This window comes from Schistocerca nitens, chromosome 1 (assembly GCF_023898315.1).
Source record: "Schistocerca nitens isolate TAMUIC-IGC-003100 chromosome 1, iqSchNite1.1, whole genome shotgun sequence".
Taxonomy (NCBI): Eukaryota; Metazoa; Arthropoda; class Insecta; order Orthoptera; family Acrididae; genus Schistocerca; species Schistocerca nitens.
In genome coordinates, this window is record NC_064614.1 from 493,413,063 (window position 1) to 493,432,326 (window position 19,264).

The 19,264-nt window shown below is 39.7% G+C and overlaps 1 protein-coding gene across 1 annotated transcript in view; it reads left to right on the forward strand.

The window, feature by feature from the left end:
• The window catches only part of LOC126252642 (ras GTPase-activating-like protein IQGAP1), a 367,157-nt gene that overhangs the window by 199,321 nt on the left and 148,572 nt on the right, over positions 1-19,264 (forward strand). Inside the window, exon 18 of the mRNA XM_049953548.1 lies at positions 8,774-8,866. Coding sequence (XP_049809505.1) covers positions 8,774-8,866 — 93 coding nt within the window. The remainder of the gene's footprint in view (positions 1-8,773; positions 8,867-19,264) is intronic.

Below are 19,264 nucleotides of genomic sequence, written 5' to 3' on the forward strand. Positions count from 1 at the left end.
GAAGACACCGTGGTTATAGTGGGTGGGGCAGGTAATAGTATTGACAGAGATCCTGCGTACAGTATAGAGTGACCTGGCAAAGATTGCACCAGCGTCGAAACATACTAGTGTTGAGTTTGTATCTGTTCTTGGGTGCCATGACTGACCTCATTTGAACTCTTCTGTCAAGAGTGTTAATTTGGAGTTGGAACGGCTGCTTATATCGGGTGCAGGGTCACACATTGGTGTGGTTCCTGTTGATTCTCTCAATAGGTGGGATTATACTAGGCATGGACCTCACATCAACAAGAAAGGGAAGGGTAAACTGGTTGGGAAAATAGCAGGAAAGCTAAAGGGGGAGGCACTGTCATGAGTGACAAAATACCAGTGGTTATAGGGTTCAGAAAAGACCCTTTTTTAGGGTAGGAAGGACAGAAAGAAACCAAATTTTAAGAGAGGTTAGGACTAAGACAAACCTTCAGTTTGAGAAAGAAACCAAAAAACATAATTCTAGCTTATTACATCAGCATGAACAGCTATTGGTTAAGAATTTGCAACAGTCAGCAAATATTTCAACTCTACTCAATTTTAACTCAGTCAGTGTGAAATGTCAGCTATCTTTATTGCATCAAAATAGTCGAGGACTGAGAAATAAAATTAATGAATTAATTATCTGCATAGATGAATTAAAATCCTCGAACCCAGCTGACATAATCTGCCTCTCTGAACATCATGTGGCCACTGGTATAGAACTTTTAAGTGTTACAGGGTTTAGGTTAGCATCTCACTTTTGTAGAGCAGAAATGGAGAAAGGAGGAGTTGCCACATTCATCAGGAACTGTCATAAATTTAAGAACATAGACATTCATAAATTTTGCCTAGAACAGCATATGGAAGCATTTGCAACAGAAGTAGAATATCGCAAAAAATCCAACATAATATTAAGTGTGTATCAATCACCTGCAGGTAACTTTAACCTGTTCATAAACCACCTTGAAGCTTGCCCATTTAACAACCAAAAGCAAAGAAATAGTGGTTGCTGGTGATTTCAATGTAGATTTCCTTAAAGACTCTCCCAATAAGAACTTATTTGGTTTAGTAACACTATCATTCAACTTAATTCCCACTGTAAAGTTCCCCACTAGGGTAGCCAATTGCTCACAAACAGCCATTGATAATATCTTTATAGAAAAGTCCAATGAACAAAATTATGTTACAAAACCAGTAGTCAATGGCCTCTCAGACCATGACATGCAGTTCCTTCTGTTAAATGTTAATACTGAACAGGATATAAAATCTGTTAAATCTGAGCTCAAGAGGGTAATCAATAAGCCAAAAATTGATTATTTTAGGACACATTCACTGGACTGATGTTTACAGTGCTCATGGCATGAATGAAACATATAACACTTTTGCTAATAAAGTGCTTACCTTATTTGAACACTGTTTTCCCCCAAAACTAACAAAGGTTAGAGCAAAGTCTACAAAGAAGCCATGGATTACTCAAGGAATAGGGGTATCTTGTAAAACAAAAAGAAAACTGTATCTGTCAATCCGAAGCAGTTCTGATGTTGATGCTAAAGCACATTACAAGAATGCAAAATATTAAAGACTGTAATATGGACATCAAAGCAAGTATATTACAAGGAAAAATAGTCACATCAGATAACAAAGTAAAGGCAATATGGGATATAGTGGAGGAGGAGACCGGTAGAACCAGACATGAAGAGGGACAAATAGTATTAAGAGTAAATGATACATTGGGGACAGATGTATGTAGTGTTGCAGAACTTTTTAACAAATATTTTATAACTGTTACTGAAAAGGTAGGGTTGTCAGGTTCTGTAGATGCTGCTATGGAATAGCTCAGACCAGACATTTCAAGCAACTTCCATAATATCAGTTTGACCCTAACTACTCCAGCAGAAATAATGTCCCCCATAAAATCATTAAAATCAAAAACATCTAGTGAGTATGATGAAATATCAACAAAGTTAATTAAAGAATGTGATTCTGAGCTAAGTAACATATTAAGCTATCTGTGTAACCAGCTGTTTATCAGTGGAATATTTACTGAATGGTTGAAATATGCTGAAGTTAAGCCACTGTTTAAGAAGGGAGATAAAGAAATAGCATCAAATTTCCGTCCAACTTCACTTTTGCCAGCATTTTCAAAAATTTTAGAAAAAGTAATGTACAATTGGCTGTATAACCATCTTATCTCAAATAACATACTGTCAAAGTAGCAGTTCGGATTTCTAAAGGGTTCTGATATTGAAAAGGCTACTACACTTACAGTGAAAATGTGCTTAATTCATTAGACAAAAAATTGCAGGCAACCGGTATATTTTGTGATATGTCAAAGGCATTTGTCTGTGTAAATCACAATATCCTTTTAAGTAAATTAGAATATTGTGGTGTAACAGGAAATACTGCAAAATGGTTCAAACCTTATATCTCTGGCAGGAAACAAAGGGTGTTATTAGGAAAGAGACGTGTATTAAGCTATCAGGCATCACCCAGCTGGGAAGTAATTACATGTTGGGTCCCACAAGGATCTATTTTAGGGCCCCCTTACTTTTTCTTGTGTATATCAATGACCTTTCATCAGTAACATTACCAGTTGCCAAGTTCGTTTTGTTTGCCGATGATACAAACATTGCAATAAATAGCAAATCAAGTGTAGCCTTAGAAATATTGGCTAATAAAATATTTGTGGACATTAATCTCTGGTTCCTAGCCAATACTTTGTCACTAAACTTTGAAAAAACACACTACATGCAGTTCAGAAATTGTAAGGGGTGACCCATGAGTATATGCCTAACATATGACGACAAGCAGATAGAAGAAGTGGACAGTGTTAAATTCTTGGTATTACAGCGTGATAATAAATTCAACTAGGAGGAGCACACCACAGAACTGCTGAAGCCTCTTAATGAATCTCTATTTGCAATGCGAATTGTGTCAAACATTGGGGATATAAAAATGATAAAGCTGGCATTCTATGCTTACTTTCATTCTATAATGTCGTATGGGATTATTTTTTGGGGTAATTCATCAGCCAAGCTAAAGTTTCCTGGGCACAAAACCGTGCAGTAAGAGTTATATGTGGTGTGAACTCAAGAACATCCTGCAGAAGCCTGTTTAGGGAACTAGGGATTCTAACTACTGCTTCCCAATATATTTATTCCTTAATGAAATTTGTCATTAAAAATATATCACTTTCTCAAACCAACAGCTCAATTCATGGAACCAATACTAGAAATAAGAATAATCTTCACAAGGATTTAAAGTCACTTAGTCTTGTACAAAAAGGTGTGCATTATTCAGGAACACACATTTTCAATAACTTGCCAGCAGCTGTAAAAAGCTTAACAACCAATGAAATTCAGTTTAAGAGAAGCCTAAAGGATTTATTGGTGGCTAACTCCTTCTACTCCATTGATGAATTTCTCAGTAGAACCAACTGGTGTGTGTGTGTGTGTGTGTGTGTGTGTGTGTGTGTGTGTGTGTGTGTGTGTGTGTGTAAGTACAATCTAACTTCTGCACCATTTCAGTGCAGTAATGTGTTCATTGTAAATAATTATTATAGTAGTTCTATTACATGTTTATTACCTTGTAAATAAAAAAAAAAACTTTTTTTTCTTTAAATTCAGCGCATTAGTGTTTGTAAAATGATTCTTTCATATTGTGTTCATTAAAAGAAATGACGATCATTGCACTTGGGACCTGTGAAGGTACATTAGCTTATTTGTTTCAGTTGTAAATACTTTTCATGTATTATTGTTTTTCTGACATGTTCTAATGTTCTACATCCTGGAGGACCTCCTCACTACAGATCAATTGGAATGAAAGTAAATCTAATCTAAAATCTAACCTTCTGTAAGAAACCGGGAAACGATATTTGCTACTCAATTAACACTAGTAAATGCTACGGGTTCTCCCTGCCATTCATGCCATAAGACCTTAGTGTACTTTTTAGAACAAAAAGTGGTAGATTTGCAATATAGCAGTGCTATATTGGCAATATATTTACATTTACCTTTAGTGCAGTAACACAGGTGTCACTATTCAAAACATTACCTTCAAGCATTTATTCCAAGTAGAACATTAATTATTATTACTTTCTAACTTCTTTGTACATTCTGTTGCTAATGCAGCTATATTATTCACATTTCTCACAATTTGAGACTTTAATATATAGGTATTGACCCCCCCCCTCCCCCCATATATATATATATATATATATATATATATATATATATATATATAAAAACAAAGATGATGTGACTTACCAAATGAAAGTGCTGGCAGGTCGACAGACACACAAACAAACACAAACACACACACAAAATTCAAGCTTTCGCAACAAACTATTGCCTCATCAGGAAAGAGGGAAGGAGAGGGAAAGACGAAAGGATGTGGGTTTTAAGGGAGAGGGTAAGGAGTCATTCCAATCCCGGGAGCGGAAAGACTTACCTTAGGGGGAAAAATGACGGGTATACACTCGCGCGCGCGCACACACACACACACACACACACACACACACACACACACACACACACACACACACATATCCATCCACACATATACAGACACAAGCAGACATATTTAAAGACAAAGAGTTTGGGCAGAGATGTCAGTTGAGGCAGAAGTACTGCCAAACTCTTTGTCTTTAAATATGTCTGCTTGTGTCTGTATATGTGTGGATGGATATGTGTGTGTGTGTGTGTGTGTGTGTGTGTGTGCGCGCGCGCGCGAGTGTATACCCGTCATTTTTCCCCCTAAGGACCTGTTAGTTCATCCCTATGAAATCCCCAAACCACCTTCCCTACCCTCTGGCTCCTATCCTTGTAACCGCCCCCGGTGTAAAACCTGTCCCATGCGCCCTCTCATCACCACCTACTCCAGTCCTGTAACCCGGAAGGTGTACACGATCAAAGGCAGAGCCACGTGTGAAAGCACCCATGTGATTTACCAACCGACCTGCCTACACTGTGATGCATTCTATGTGGGAATGACAAGCAACTGTCCATTCGCATGAATGGACATAGGCAGACAGTGTTTGTTGGTAATGAGGATCACCCTGTGGCTAAACATGCCTTAGTGCACGGCCAGCACATCTTGGCACAGTGTTACACCGTCCGGGTTATCTGGATACTTCCCACCAACACCAACCTATCCGAATTCCGGAGATAGTAACTTGCTCTTCAATATATCCTCTCTTCCCGTTACCCACCAGGCCTCAATGTCCGCTAATTTCAAGTTGCCGCCACTCATACCTCACCTGTCATTCAACAACATCTTTGCCTCTGCACTTCTGCCTCGACTGACATCTCTGCCCCAACTCTTTGTCTTTAAATGTGTCTGCTTGTGTCTGTATATGTGTGGATGGATATGTGTGTGTGTGTGTGTGTGTGTGTGTGTGTGTGTGTGTGTGTGTGTGTGTGTGCGCGCGCGAGTGTATACCCGTCCTTTTTTACCCCTAAGGTAAGTCTTTCCGCTCCCGGGATTGGAATGACTCCTTACCCTCTCCCTTAAAACCCACATCCTTTCGTCTTTCCCTCTCCTTCCCTCTTTCCTGATGAGGCAACAGTTTGTTGCGAAAGCTTGAATTCTGTGTGTATGTTTGTGTTTGTTTGTGTGTCTGTCGACCTGCCAGCACTTTCATTTGGTAAGTCACATCATCTTTGTTTTTAGATACATTTTTCCTACGTGGAACGTTTCCCTATATATATATATATATATATATATATATATATATATATATATATATATATATGAGGGAAACATTCCACATAGGAAAAATATATCTAAAAACAAAGATGATGTGACTTACCAAATGAAAGTGCTGGCCGGTCGACAGACACACAAACATACACACAGAATTCAAGCTTTCGCAACAAACTGTTGCCTCATCAGGAAAGAGGGAAGGAGAGGGAAAGATGAAAGGATGTGGGTTTTAAGGGAGAGGGTAAGGAGTCATTCCAATCCCAAGACTTACCCTAGGGGGAAAAAAGGACGGGTATACACTCGCGCGCACACACACACACATATCCATCCACACATATACAGACACAAGCAGACATATTTAAAGACAAAGAGTTGGGGCAGAGATTTCAGTTGAGGCAGAAGTGCAGAGGCAAAGATGTTGTTGAATGACGGGTGAGGTGTGAGTGGCGGCAACTTGAAATTAGCGGAGATTGAGGCCTGGTGGATAACGGGAAGAGAGGGTATATTGAAGAGCAAGTTCCCATCTCCGGAGTTCTGACAGGTTGGTGTTAGTGGGAAGTATCCAGATAACCCGGACGGTGTAACACTGTGCCAAGATGTGCTGGCCGTGCACCAAGGCATGTTTAGCCACTGGGTGATCCTCATTACCAACAAACACTGTCTGCCTGTGTCCATTCATGCGAATGGACAGTTTGTTGCTGGTCATTCCCACATAGAATGCGTCACAGTGTAGGCAGGTCAGTTGGTAGATCACGTGGGTGCTTTCACACGTGGCTCTGCCTTTGATCGTGTACACCTTCCGGGTTACAGGACTGGAGTAGGTGGTGATGAGAGGGCGCATGGGACAGGTTTTACACCGGGGGCGGTTACAAGGATAGGAGCCAGAGGGTAGGGAAGGTGGTTTGGGGATTTCATAGGGATGAACTAACAGGTTACGAAGGTTAGGTGGGCGGCGGAAAGACACTCTTGGTGCAGTGGGGAGGATTTCATGAAGGATGGATTACATTTCAGGGCAGGATTTGAGGAATTCGTATCCCTGCTGGAGAGCCACATTCAGAGTCTGGTCCAGTCCCGGAAAGTATCCTGTCACAAGTGGGGCACTTTTGTGGTTCTTCTGTGGGCGGTTCTGGGTTTGAGGGGATGAGGAAGTGGCTCTAGTTATTTGCTTCTGAACCAGGTCAGGAGGGTAGTTACGGGATGCGAAAGCTGTTGTCAGGTTGTTGGTGTAATGCTTCAGGGATTCCGGGCTGGAGCAAATTCATTTGCCACGAAGACCTAGGCTGTAGGGAAGGGACCGTTTGATGTGGAATGGGTGGCAGCTGTCATAATGCAGGTACTGTTGCTTGTTGGTGGGTTTGATGTGGACGGACGTGTGAAGCTGGCCATTGGACAGATGGAGGTCAACATCAAGGAAAGTGGCATGGGATTTGGAGTAGGACCACGTGAATCTGATGGAACCAAAGGAGTTGAGGTTGGAGAGGAAATTCTGGAGTTCTTCTTCACTGTGAGTCCAGATCATGAAGATGTCATCAATAAATCTGTACCAAACATTGGGTTGGCAGGCCTGGGTAACCAAGAAGGCTTCCTCTAAGCGACCCATGAATAGGTTGGCGTACGAAGGGGCCATCCTGGTACCCATGGCTGTTCCCTTTAATTGTTGGTATGTCTGGCCTTCAAAAGTGAAGAAGTTGTGGGTCAGGATCAAGCTGGCTAAGGTAATGAGGAAAGAGGTTTTAGGTAGGGTGGCAGGTGATCGGTGTGAAAGGAAGTGCTCCATCGCAGCGAGGCCCTGGACGTGCGGGATATTTGTGTATAAGGAAGTGGCATCAATGGTTACAAGGTAGGTTTCTGGGGGTAACGGATTGGCTAAGGATTCCAGGCGTTCGAGAAAGTGGTTGGTGTCTTTGATGAAGGATGGGAGACTGCACGTAATGGGTTGAAGGTTTTGATCTACGTAGGCAGAGATACGTTCTGTGGGGGCTTGGTAACCAGCTACAATGTGGCGGCCGGGATGATTGGGTTTGTGAATTTTAGGAAGAAGGTAGAAGGTAGGGGTGCGGGGTGTCGGTGGGGTCAGGAGGTTGATGGAGTCAGGTGAAAGGTTTTGTGGGGGCCTAAGGTTCTGAGGATTCCTTGAAGCTCCTCCTGGACATCAGGAATGGGATTACCTTGGTAAACTTTCTATGTGGTGTTGTCTGAAAGCTGACGCAGTCCCTCAGCCACATACTCCCGACGATCAAGTACCACGGTTGTGGAACCCTTGTCCGCCGGAAGAATGACGATGGATCGGTCAGCCTTCAGATCACGGATAGCTTGGGCTTCAGCAGTGGTGATGTTGGGAGTAGGATTAAGGTTTTTTAAGAAGGATTGAGAGGCAAGGCTGGAAGTCAGAAATTCCTGGAAGGTTTGGAGAGGGTGATTTTGAGGAAGAGCAGGTGGGTCCCGCTGTGACGGAGGACGGAACTGTTCCAGGCAGGGTTCAATTTGGATAGTGTCTTGGGGAGTTGGATCATTAGGAGTAGGGTTACGATCATTTTTCTCCGTGGCAAGGTGATACTTCCACCAGAGTATCCACTTTGCCACGAAGAAAAATGTTTGTGTGTGTCTGTCGATCTGCCAGCACTTTCATTTGGTAAGTCACGTCATCTGAGGGAAACATTCCACGTAGGAAAAATATATCTAAAAACAAAGATGATGTGACTGACCAAATGAAAGTGCTGGCAGGTCGACAGACACACAAACATACACACAAAATTCAAGCTTTCGCAACAAACTGTTGCCTCATCAGGAAAGAGGGAAGGAGAGGGAAAGACGAAAGGATGTGGGTTTTAAGGGAGAGTGTAAGGAGTCATTCCAATCCCGGGAGCGGAAAGACTTACCTTAGGGGAAAAAAGGACAGGTATACACTCGCGCGCACACACACACATATCCATCCGCACATACAGACACATTTTTAAAAAAAATGTGCTCCCTTGTGAATTCATGTCCCAGGATTTGTACACTTCTCACCAACACATTAATATAGAACTGAGCATCGTTATAGCAGATGCATTTTTTTCAGGCTTGGTGGCGAGGAATACTGGCACGCCGCCTTTGTTGTCAATTGAAAAAGCATCAAAGTGTTAAAGACCCATTGGATTTCTATCGTGAGCATGTGAGTATTAATAAATGAATTGGTTTTAATAGTTCTTGCTTTTATTTTATGTCAAAAACACTCATAATCAACTTATCGAAGACTATTGGTATTTCTAGATACTATTACATTGTCCATTGCCTTAGACTCAACATTCAATATTAGCATTATTTTGTGCATTCAGTGACCATCTGAGACTACAATGATGGAATATTTTCAACTGCAGAAATTAAGGACTTGGGTTTAAGACATCCTCAGCCTGTAGGTAACCCGTGTTTTGGTGAGTTCGTATGACGCTGAAGATAAATACTCGTTGATTTGGACTATGCCTGTGTTTCCTTATCGTCTCCTTTGACCAGCTTGTGTTTATATATATATGAACCCTCCCTCCTTCTTCTCCTCCTCCTCCTCCTCCTCCTCCTCCTTTTGAGTCATCGGTCTTCTGACTGGTTTGATGTGGCCTGCCGGGAATTCCTCTCCTTTGTCAACTTTTTCATCTTATCTCAGCGTACCAATTGTAACCTATGTCCTCAGTCATTTGCTGGATGTACTCCAATCTGTCTTCCCATACAATTTGTACCCTCTGCAGCTCCCTCTAGTATGAGTACTATGGAAGTTATTCTTTGATGGTATAACAGATGTTCTATTATCCTGTCCCTTCTTCTTGTCAGTGTTTCCCTTGTATTCCTTTCCCACCCATCCCTGTGGAGAACCTACTCATTTCTTATCTTATCAGTTCACCTAATTTTCAACTTTCTTCTGTAGTACCACATCTCAAATGCTCCAGTTCTCTTCTTCTCCGGTTTTCTGACAGTCCATGTTTCAGTACCATACAGTGCTGTGCTCCCTGTATACATTCTCTGAAATTTCTTCCTCAAACTGAGGTTGATGTTGGGCCAGGAATATTTTCTTTGCCAGTGTTAGTCTCATTTCAAGTCATCCTTGCACTGTCCATCACTGGTTGTTTTGCTGCCTAGGTAGCAGAATTTCTTAACTTTGTCATTTTCATGATCCCCAATTCTGATAATTCCCACTGTTCTCATTTCTGCTACTTCTCATTACTTTTGTTTTTCTTCAATTTACTCTCAGTCCATATTCCATACTCATTAGACTGTTCATTCCATTCAGTAGATCATGTAATTCTCTTTCACTTTCAGTCAGGATAGCAATATCAAAAGCGAATCATATCATTGATACCTTTCTCACTTTAAATTTTAATCCCACCCTTGAACTTTTATTTCTGTCATTGCTTCTTCAGCATTATACTGAGCAGCAAGGCTGAAAGACTACATACCTGTCTTACACACTTTCTAATCTGTGCACTTCGCTCTTGATCTTGGTTCTTGTGCATATTGCATATTACCTGTCTTTACCTATAGCTTACCCCTATTTTTCTCAGGATTTTGAACATCTTCCACAATTTTATGTTGTTGAATGCTTTCTCCAGGTTGATAGAGCTTATGAATGTGTCTTGATTTTTCTTCAGTCTTGCTTCCATTATCAGCCACAATGTCAGAAATGCCTCTCTACTCCCTTACCTTCCTAAAGTCAGATTGATCATAAACATAAGATCCTCAATTTATTTTTCCATTCTTATGTTTATTAGTCTTGTCAGCAGCTTGGGTGCATGAAAAGTGAAACTGGTGGAGTGATAGTTCTTGCAGTTATCTGTCCTTGCTATCTTCGGAATTATGTTGTTTGTTGTTGTGGTCTTCAATCCTGAGACTGGTTTGATGCAGCTCTCCACGGTACTCTATCCTGTGCAAGCCTCTTCATCTCCCAGTACCTACTTCAGCCTACATCCTTCTGAATCTGCTTAGTGTATTCATCTCTTGGTCTCCCTCTACGATTTTTACCCTCCATGCTGCCCTTCAGTACTAAATTGGTGATCCCTTGATTCCTCAGAACATGTCCTACCAACCGATCCCTCCTTCTAGTCAAGTTGTGCCACAAACTCCTCTTCTCCCCAGTTCTATTCAATACCTCCTCATTAGTTATGTGACCTACCCATCTAATCTTCAGCATTCTTCTGTAGCACCACATTTCGAAAGCTCCTATTCGCTTCTTGTCCAAACTATTTATCGTCCATGTTTCACTTCCATACATGGCTACACTCCATACAAATACTTTCAGAAACGACTTCCTGACATTTAAATCAATACTCGATGACAAATTTCTCTTCTTCAGAAATGCTTTCCTTGCCATTGCCAGTCTACATTTTATATCCTCTCTACTTCGACCATCATCAGTTATTTTGCTCCCCAAATAGGAAAACTCCTTTACTACTTTAAGTGTGTCATTTCCTAATCTAATTCCCTCAGCATCACCCGACTTCATTAGACTACATTCCATTATCCTCGTTTTGCTTTTGTTGTTCTTCATCTTATATCCTCCTTTCAAGACACTGTCCATTCCGTTCAAATGCTCTTGCAAGTACTTTGCTGTCTCTGACAGAATTACAATGTCATCGGCAAACCTTAAAGTTTTTATTTCTTCTCGGTGGATTTTAATACCTACTCCGAATTTTTCTTTCGTTTACTTTACTGCTTGCTCAATATACAGATTGAATAGCATCGGGGAGAGGCTACAGCCCTGTCTCACTCCCTTCCCAACCACTGCTTCCCTTTTATGTCCCTCGACTGCTATAGCTGCCATCTGGTTTCTGTACAAATTGTAAATAGCCTTTCGCTCCCTGTCAAAGAGAGCCGAGGAGTGGGCAGATTCCCTTGTTCTGGGAAATTGCCCCCAAAAGACAGAAGACTCAGCAATGATCAATGGCATGAGGATACAGAAGGCAAAGGAAACCACTGCATTTAAGACACATAATGTGTATCCACAGGACACGTGGCCTGTTACTGAAAAAGTGTCAGAACTTGAAAGAGAGTATTCCGGTCAACATCGTCAAAAGCTTTCTCTAAGTCTACAAATGCTAGAAACGTAGGTTTACCTTTCCTTAATCTTTCTTCTAAGATAAGTCGTAATGTCAGTATTGCCTCACGTGTTCCAACATTTCTTCGGAATCCAAACTGATCTTCCCCGAGGTCGGCTTCTACTAGTTTTTCCATTCGTCTATAAAGAATTCGCATTAGTATTTTGCAGCCGTGACTTATTAAACTGATAGTTTGGTAATTTTCACATCTGTCAGCACCTGTATTCTTTGGGATTTGAATTATTATATTCTTCTTTAAGTCTGAGGCAATTTCGCCTGTCTCATACATTTTGCTCACCAGATGGTAGAGTTTTGTCAGGACTGGCTTACCCAGGGCTGTCAGTAGTTCTAATGGAATGTTGTCTACTCCCGGGGCCTTGTTCCGACTTAGATCTTTCAGTGCTCTGTCAAACTCTTCACCCAGTATCATATCTCCCATTTCATATTCATCTACCTCCTCTTCCATTTCCATAATATTGTCCTCAAGAACATTGCCCCTGTATAGAACCTCTATATACTCCTTCCACCTTTCTGCTTTCCCTTCTTTGCTTATAACTGGGTTTCCATCTGAGCTCTTGATGTTTATGCAAGTGGTTCTCTTTTCTCCAAAGGTCTCTTTAATTTTCCTGTAGGCACTATCTATCTTACCCCTCGTGAGATAAGCCTCTACATCCTTACATTTGTCCTGTAGCCATTCCTGCTTAGCCATTTTGCACTTCCTGTTGATCTCATTTTTGAGACGTTTGTATTCCTTTTTGCCTGCTTCACTTGCTGCATTTTTGTATTTTCTCCTTTCATCAATTAAATTCAGTATCTCTTCTGTTACCCAAGGATTTCTACTAACCCTCGTCTTTTTACCTACTTGATCCTCTGCTGCCTTCACTATTTCATTCCTCAAAGCTACCCATTCTTCTTCTACTATATTTCTTTCCCTCAATCCTGTCAATTGTTCCCTTATGCTCTCCCTGAAACTCTGTACAACCTCTGGTTCTTTCAGTTTATCCAGTTCCCATCTCTTACATTCCCACCTTTTTGCAGTTTTTTCAGTTTCAATCTGCAGTTCATAACCAATAGATTGTGGTCAGAATCCACATCTGCCCCTGGGAATGTCTTAAAATTTAAAACCTGGTTCCTAAATCTCTGTCTTACCATTATATAATCTATCTGATACCTTCTAGTATCTCCAGGATTCTTCCATGTATACAACCTTCTTTCATGATTCTTGAACCAAGTGTTAGCTATGATTAAGTTATGCTCTGTGCAAAATTCTACCAGGCGGCTTCCTCTTTCATTTCTTAGCCCCAATCCATATTCACCTGCTACGTTTCCTTCTCTTCATTTTCATACGGTCGAATTCCAGTCACCCATGACTATTAAATTTTCATCTCCCTTCACTACCTGAATAATTTCTTTTATCTCATCATACATTTCATCAACTTCTTCATCAACTGCAGAGCTAGTTAGCTTATCAACTTGTACTACTGTAGCAGATGTGGGCTTCGTGTCTTATCTTGGCCGCAATAATGCGTTCACTATGCTGTTTGTAGTAGCTTACCCGCACTCCTATTTTTTTATTCATTATTAAACCTACTCCTGCATTACCCCTATTTGATTTTGTATTTATAACCCTGTATTCACCTGACCAAAAGTCTTGTTCCTCCTGCCATCAAACTTCACTAATTCCCGTTATATCCAACTTTAACCTATCCATTTCCCTTTTTAAATTTTCTAACCTACCTGCCCCATTAAGGGATCTGACATTCCACACTCCAATCCGTAGAATGTCAGTTTTCTTTCTCCTGAAGTGTGTGGATGATGATTTTCTGAAAGTCTAATGGTACATCTCTAGTCTCATATTCTACACATCAACATGAACAGTCGTTTTGTTGCCACTTCCCCTAATGATTTTTGAAATTCTGATGGAATCTTATCTATCCATCGTGATTTATTTTATCTTAAGTCGTCGAAAGCTCTTTTAAATTCTGATTGTAATATGGGATCACCTAACTCTTTCCTATCAGTTCCTGTTTCTTCTTCTATCACATCATTCTCATAGAGAACTTCAGTGTACTCTTTCCACCTATCTGCTCTCCCACATGCATTTAACAAAGAAATTCCCATCACACTCTTAATGTTACTGCCCTTGCATTTAATTCCATTGAAAGTTGTTTTGACTTTTCTATATGCTGAGTCAGTCCTTCCAACAATCATTTGTTTTTTGATTTCATCACTTTTTTCATGCAGACATTTTGCCTTAGCTTCACTGAAATTCATATTTATTTCGTTGCTAATGAATTGTATTTCTGTATTCCTGAATTTCTGTGAACATTTTGTTCTTCTTTCTTTTGTTAATAAACTGAAGTATTTCTTCTGTTACCCATCTTGTTTTTCCCCCCTTCTTGTGCGTAAGTTTTTCTTTCCAGCTTTTGTGCTTGCCCTGTTTAGAGATGTCTATTTCTCTTCAACTGACCTACCAACTGAACTATTCATTATTGCATTATCTATAGCCTCAGAGAAATTCATGTCTCTCTTCATCCCTTAGTACTTCTATATCCCACTTATTTCCATATTGATTCTTCCTGACTGTCTCTTAAACTTCAGCCCACTCTTCATCAGCACTGAATTGAACAGAGTATTCATCAGTACAAGCTGAAAATTATTGCATATCTTAGTCTTTCTTCTCTCTCATTCGTACTACCAAGCCCGTATTATCCCGTAACCCCTTCATCTACTCCTCCTACAACTGCATTCCAATCCTCCGTTACTATTATATTTTTATACTCCTTTATGTACTGAATTATCTGTTCAGTGTGCCTGAACTATTGTCACTGTTGGTTGGGTGTTTATTCTGATGGGAACAACCTTAGCACCGACCTGTGCACAGTAACTCTCTCTTTGCCCCATCTTTGTATTCATAACACATCTTCCCCCTTGGCAGGTCTCTGGAGATCCGAACGGGAGACTAGTCTGGTATCTTTTGCCGATGGAGAGATCATCATGACACTTTTTCAGTTACAGGCCATGTGTCCTGTGGATACACATTATGTGTCTTAAATGCAGTGGTTTCCTTTGCCTTCTGCATCCTCATGCCATTGATCATTGCTGAGTCTTCTGTCTTTTGTGGGCAATTTCCCACAACAAGGGAATCTGCCCACTCTTCGGCTCTTTGACAAGGCCATTGTCAGAACTGACTTGTTATGCCAGAAGTATTTGGCCATCATTGCTGATGATTTTTATTCAAAATTTAAGAAGTGGTGAGGTTCAGACCTCACTTAAAGGCTACTTTTCTAAAATGCTTCATCTAATATCAGTACCAGTCATTATAGCATGGCTCAGTAGATCAGCACATATATTAACAGTAAATAGGTGTCTTGTATGCTGCCTATTTTTACAGTGTCCGTACTCAAAAGATTACTTTGTAATTGGATGTGGGTCACAACATAGGTATATGAATCCCTCAGTCGAATAGGTAGCGGTGTGGGATTTTTCAGGTCTATTGACTCTTTGCAATCTGAGTGGCTTCGTACAAGGGAATAAGTCAATAACAGGTTCTAGCTGAGGTTTATTAGGTCTTTGTGGTTGGAGACAGAACAGAGTTAGTAACAGACTAGGGAGGTAGAAATGTAGGAACGAGGTTTTGGGTTGGTAATTGGTCTGATTTTATTACTTCTTCCTAAGTTTACCTGAACATGTTGAAGAGCACACACCCTGAGTCATAATTTCAATGAGCGTAGAACGTAGAGGAGGCTTACTAGATACTCAAATTACTAGAGCAGATAGCCTGCATTGTCTATCACTTGCACTCGAATCATGAAAATGAGCCAGTTTCTTATTGTTCAAATTGAACTCTCAAGTTCTGTTACGCATCATATTGTAAGTGACAATCAGTCATAGTCATGATAGACTAACTACCCACAGTCCAGAGGTGCATACAGGCAAGAACCCAAGTCCTTCTTAGTGTACATGCTTAATTGAATATTCTTTCATTCACAAAATTTACTGCTGTCGACTGATGGACACACAAGGCTTGTCTGTTGGCAAGAATTCTCAGACTGTTGAACTCTGTCCTGCTTGTCAACTGGTGGCTTCTTTATACTGTGTCCGGGCTGTTTGTTTGTAGATGGTACGTGACTGCGTCGCATTTTTACCCGCAATTCGGAATCAGCCAGATTGAAATCGCTGGTTTCTTAATGCTTGCGACCTCGTATTGGTCTAGGGAATGCGTCAAGCACTGTACATCTCCATCAAGGTATCCAGGCTCCACTTGTTAAATTTCTTAGCAAGATGATGACTTTGTTGGTAATCCCTTCATGATTCTGTCATTATGGTTAGGAAACTTGAGATAACCTTAAAGTGTCGAAGATCCTTCTGACAAATAGTGGCAGTGTGTGCTTGGTGCTTATACAAAGATGATGGGAGAGTTTAATTTGGAGTTTCATTTATTTTCTTTTTAGAAATAAATTCAAAAATATTTAGTGCATCTGCCTGATCAGACTGGGCATATTCGTCTTCCAAATCTGTAGATTAGATTAGACTTTTTTTTAATACTTGTTCCACAGATCATGAACTTTGTGATGATTTGTAACATGCCAGTTAAATAAAAAGTCTCTTTACATAACATAATTAAGTTCTATTTAGTAATTGTAAAATTACTGATTATGTCAAAAAATCCATCATTTTGAGTACAAGTAATTTTCATTCAGAAATTCATTTAATTCATTTTTAAATGCTTGTTGGTTATCTTTTTTGATGCTATTTAGTAAATGATCAAAGACTTGAGTGGCAGTGTGATTCATCCCTTTCTTTGTTACAGTTAGATTTTACCCAGAATCGTAAAGATTAGTCTTTCTCCTTTTGCTGTAGCTATGGTATTGCTTTTGAATTTGGATTTGTTATTAATAACAAAATTTTGTAAGTGAATGTCTATGTATTGTGAAGCTTCTGTGAGTATCCTAGTTCCTTAAATAAATGTCTGCAAGATGTTCTTGGTTGAGCTCGAGCTATTATTTTGATTACACACTTTTGTATAATGAATATTTTTTTCCCTTAGTGATGGATTACCACAAAATATGATGCCATGCAAAAACAGTGAATGAAAATAGGCACAGTAAGCTAATTTACTGATATTATCATCACCAAATTTGCAGTAACCCTAGTACCAGAAGTCACTGAATTCAAACATTTCAGCAAATCATGAACGTGGTCCCTCCAGTTCCATCTCGCATCAGTGCACTTATCCAAAAATTTTAAAGGTCTCCCTTAGCTACACACTTCTGCTCAAAGTATATATTTATTAATTGTGTTATGCCATTTACCAAACAGAACTTTATATACTGTGTTTTGTCAAAATTTGCTGAGAGTCATTTGCAGAGAATCACTTATAATTTTCTGAAAGACATTATTTAAAATTTCCTCAGCTAGTTTATGTTTGTTGGGTGTGATTACCATACTTGTTACATCAGCAAAAAGAATTAGCTTTGCATCTTTGTGAATATAGAGTGGCAAGTCAATAATAATAATATTAATAATAATAATAATAATAATAATAAATCCCGTGGAGGCCCGGGAAAAGAGTAGGCCTCCCAGATGAAGTTAACAGACACCTCATGTTCTGTTATTACCAAGTGACAAACTTAGGAACCAACACAACTGGATACAAACTTTCTGGCAGATTAAAACTGTGTGCCCGACCGAGACTCGAACTCGGGACCTTTGCCTATCGCGGGCAAGTGCTCTACCATCTGAGCTACTGAAGCACGACTCACGCCCAGTACTCACAGCTTTACTTCTGACAGTATCTTGTCTCCTACCTTCCAAACTTTACAGAAGCTCTCCTGCGAACCTTGCAGAACATTCTGGAAACAACTGGATACAGATCACAAGTATTCACAACATTTATTACCAGATACCCAGAATTAAAATTTTTAACAAAACAACGACTGGCTGATCAGATCCGTGTAATAATCAAAAATAACAGGATACCCCAGTCAGAATTAGAAAACATCAAACAAGTACAACAAATACCGGAACAAAATAATGTACAATCAGAAGAAGAAGAAAATACAGCAATGGACCCAAACATCCCAGAGCAAACAAACAAAGAACAACACACATCAATTAAACAGTCGGAGGAAAACAAAATCTTGTGACAGCCACCAGAACAAGCACAAATAGAACACGAAGTGACACACATGTTACATATAGAAGAAAAATTTCAGCTGACATATATAGAATACAAAGACACAAATACAGACATTAGACCATTCTTGCATAGACCACCAAATAACCCAAAAGTCGAAACAACAATAACAACTATCAACACAATCATACACAACAAAATAAATGGAAAATATAACTATGGAAGAGTTACAACTACTGATTTATATAGGAGCACTCACTACACTAAATATACACGCTAGGCAGAGATCAGAACCAACCAACGCACAGAAGAAACCCACAAAACCAGCATGGCAACACAGACTACAGATCAGAATAGAAAAACTGAGAAAAGACATTGGACAGCTAACACAATTTATAAGAAATGAAATGTCAGAAAAAAAACGAAAAACGTTAGGTAAAATCTCACAACAAGAAGCGATAGAGCAATTAGATGAGAAGAAGCAGAAATTACAAGCATGGGCCAAACGACTTAGAAGATACAAAAAAAGTGAAAATAGATGGAAGCAAAACCAAACATTCAACACAAACCAAAAGAAATTTTACCACACAATAGATAACACACACATTAAAATAGACAATCAACCAAACATAACAGACATGGAACACTTCTGGAGCAACATATGGTCAAACCCGATACAACATAACAGACATGGACGGTGGATACAAGCAGAAACAGACACGTACAAAATGATACCACAAATGCCTGAAGTGATAATTTTGCAACATGAAGTCACCCGAGCAATTAATTCTATGCACAATTGGAAAGCCCCTGGAAAAGATAAAATAACATATTTCTGGCTAAAGAAGCTCACATCAACACATTCACATCTAACTAAATTATTTAACAGTTACATTGCAGACCCATACACATTCCCTGATACACTTACACAAGGAATAACTTATCTGAAACCTAAAGATCAAGCAGACACAGCAAACCCAGCAAAATATCTCCCCATAACATGCCTACCAACAATATACAAAATATTAACTTCAGTCATTACACAGAAATTAATGACACATACAACACAGAACAAAATTATAAATGAAGAACAAAAAGGCTGTTGCAAAGGAGCACGAGGATGTAAAGAGCAACTGATAATAGATGCAGAGGTGACATATCAAGCTAAAACCAAACAAAGGTCGCTACACTACGCATACAATGATTACCAAAAAGCTTTTCATAGTGTACCCCACTCATGGTTACTACAAATATTGGAAATATACAAAGTAGATCCTAAATTGATACAGTTCCTAAACATAGTAATGAAAAAATGGAAAACCACACTTAATATCCAAACAAATTCAAATAA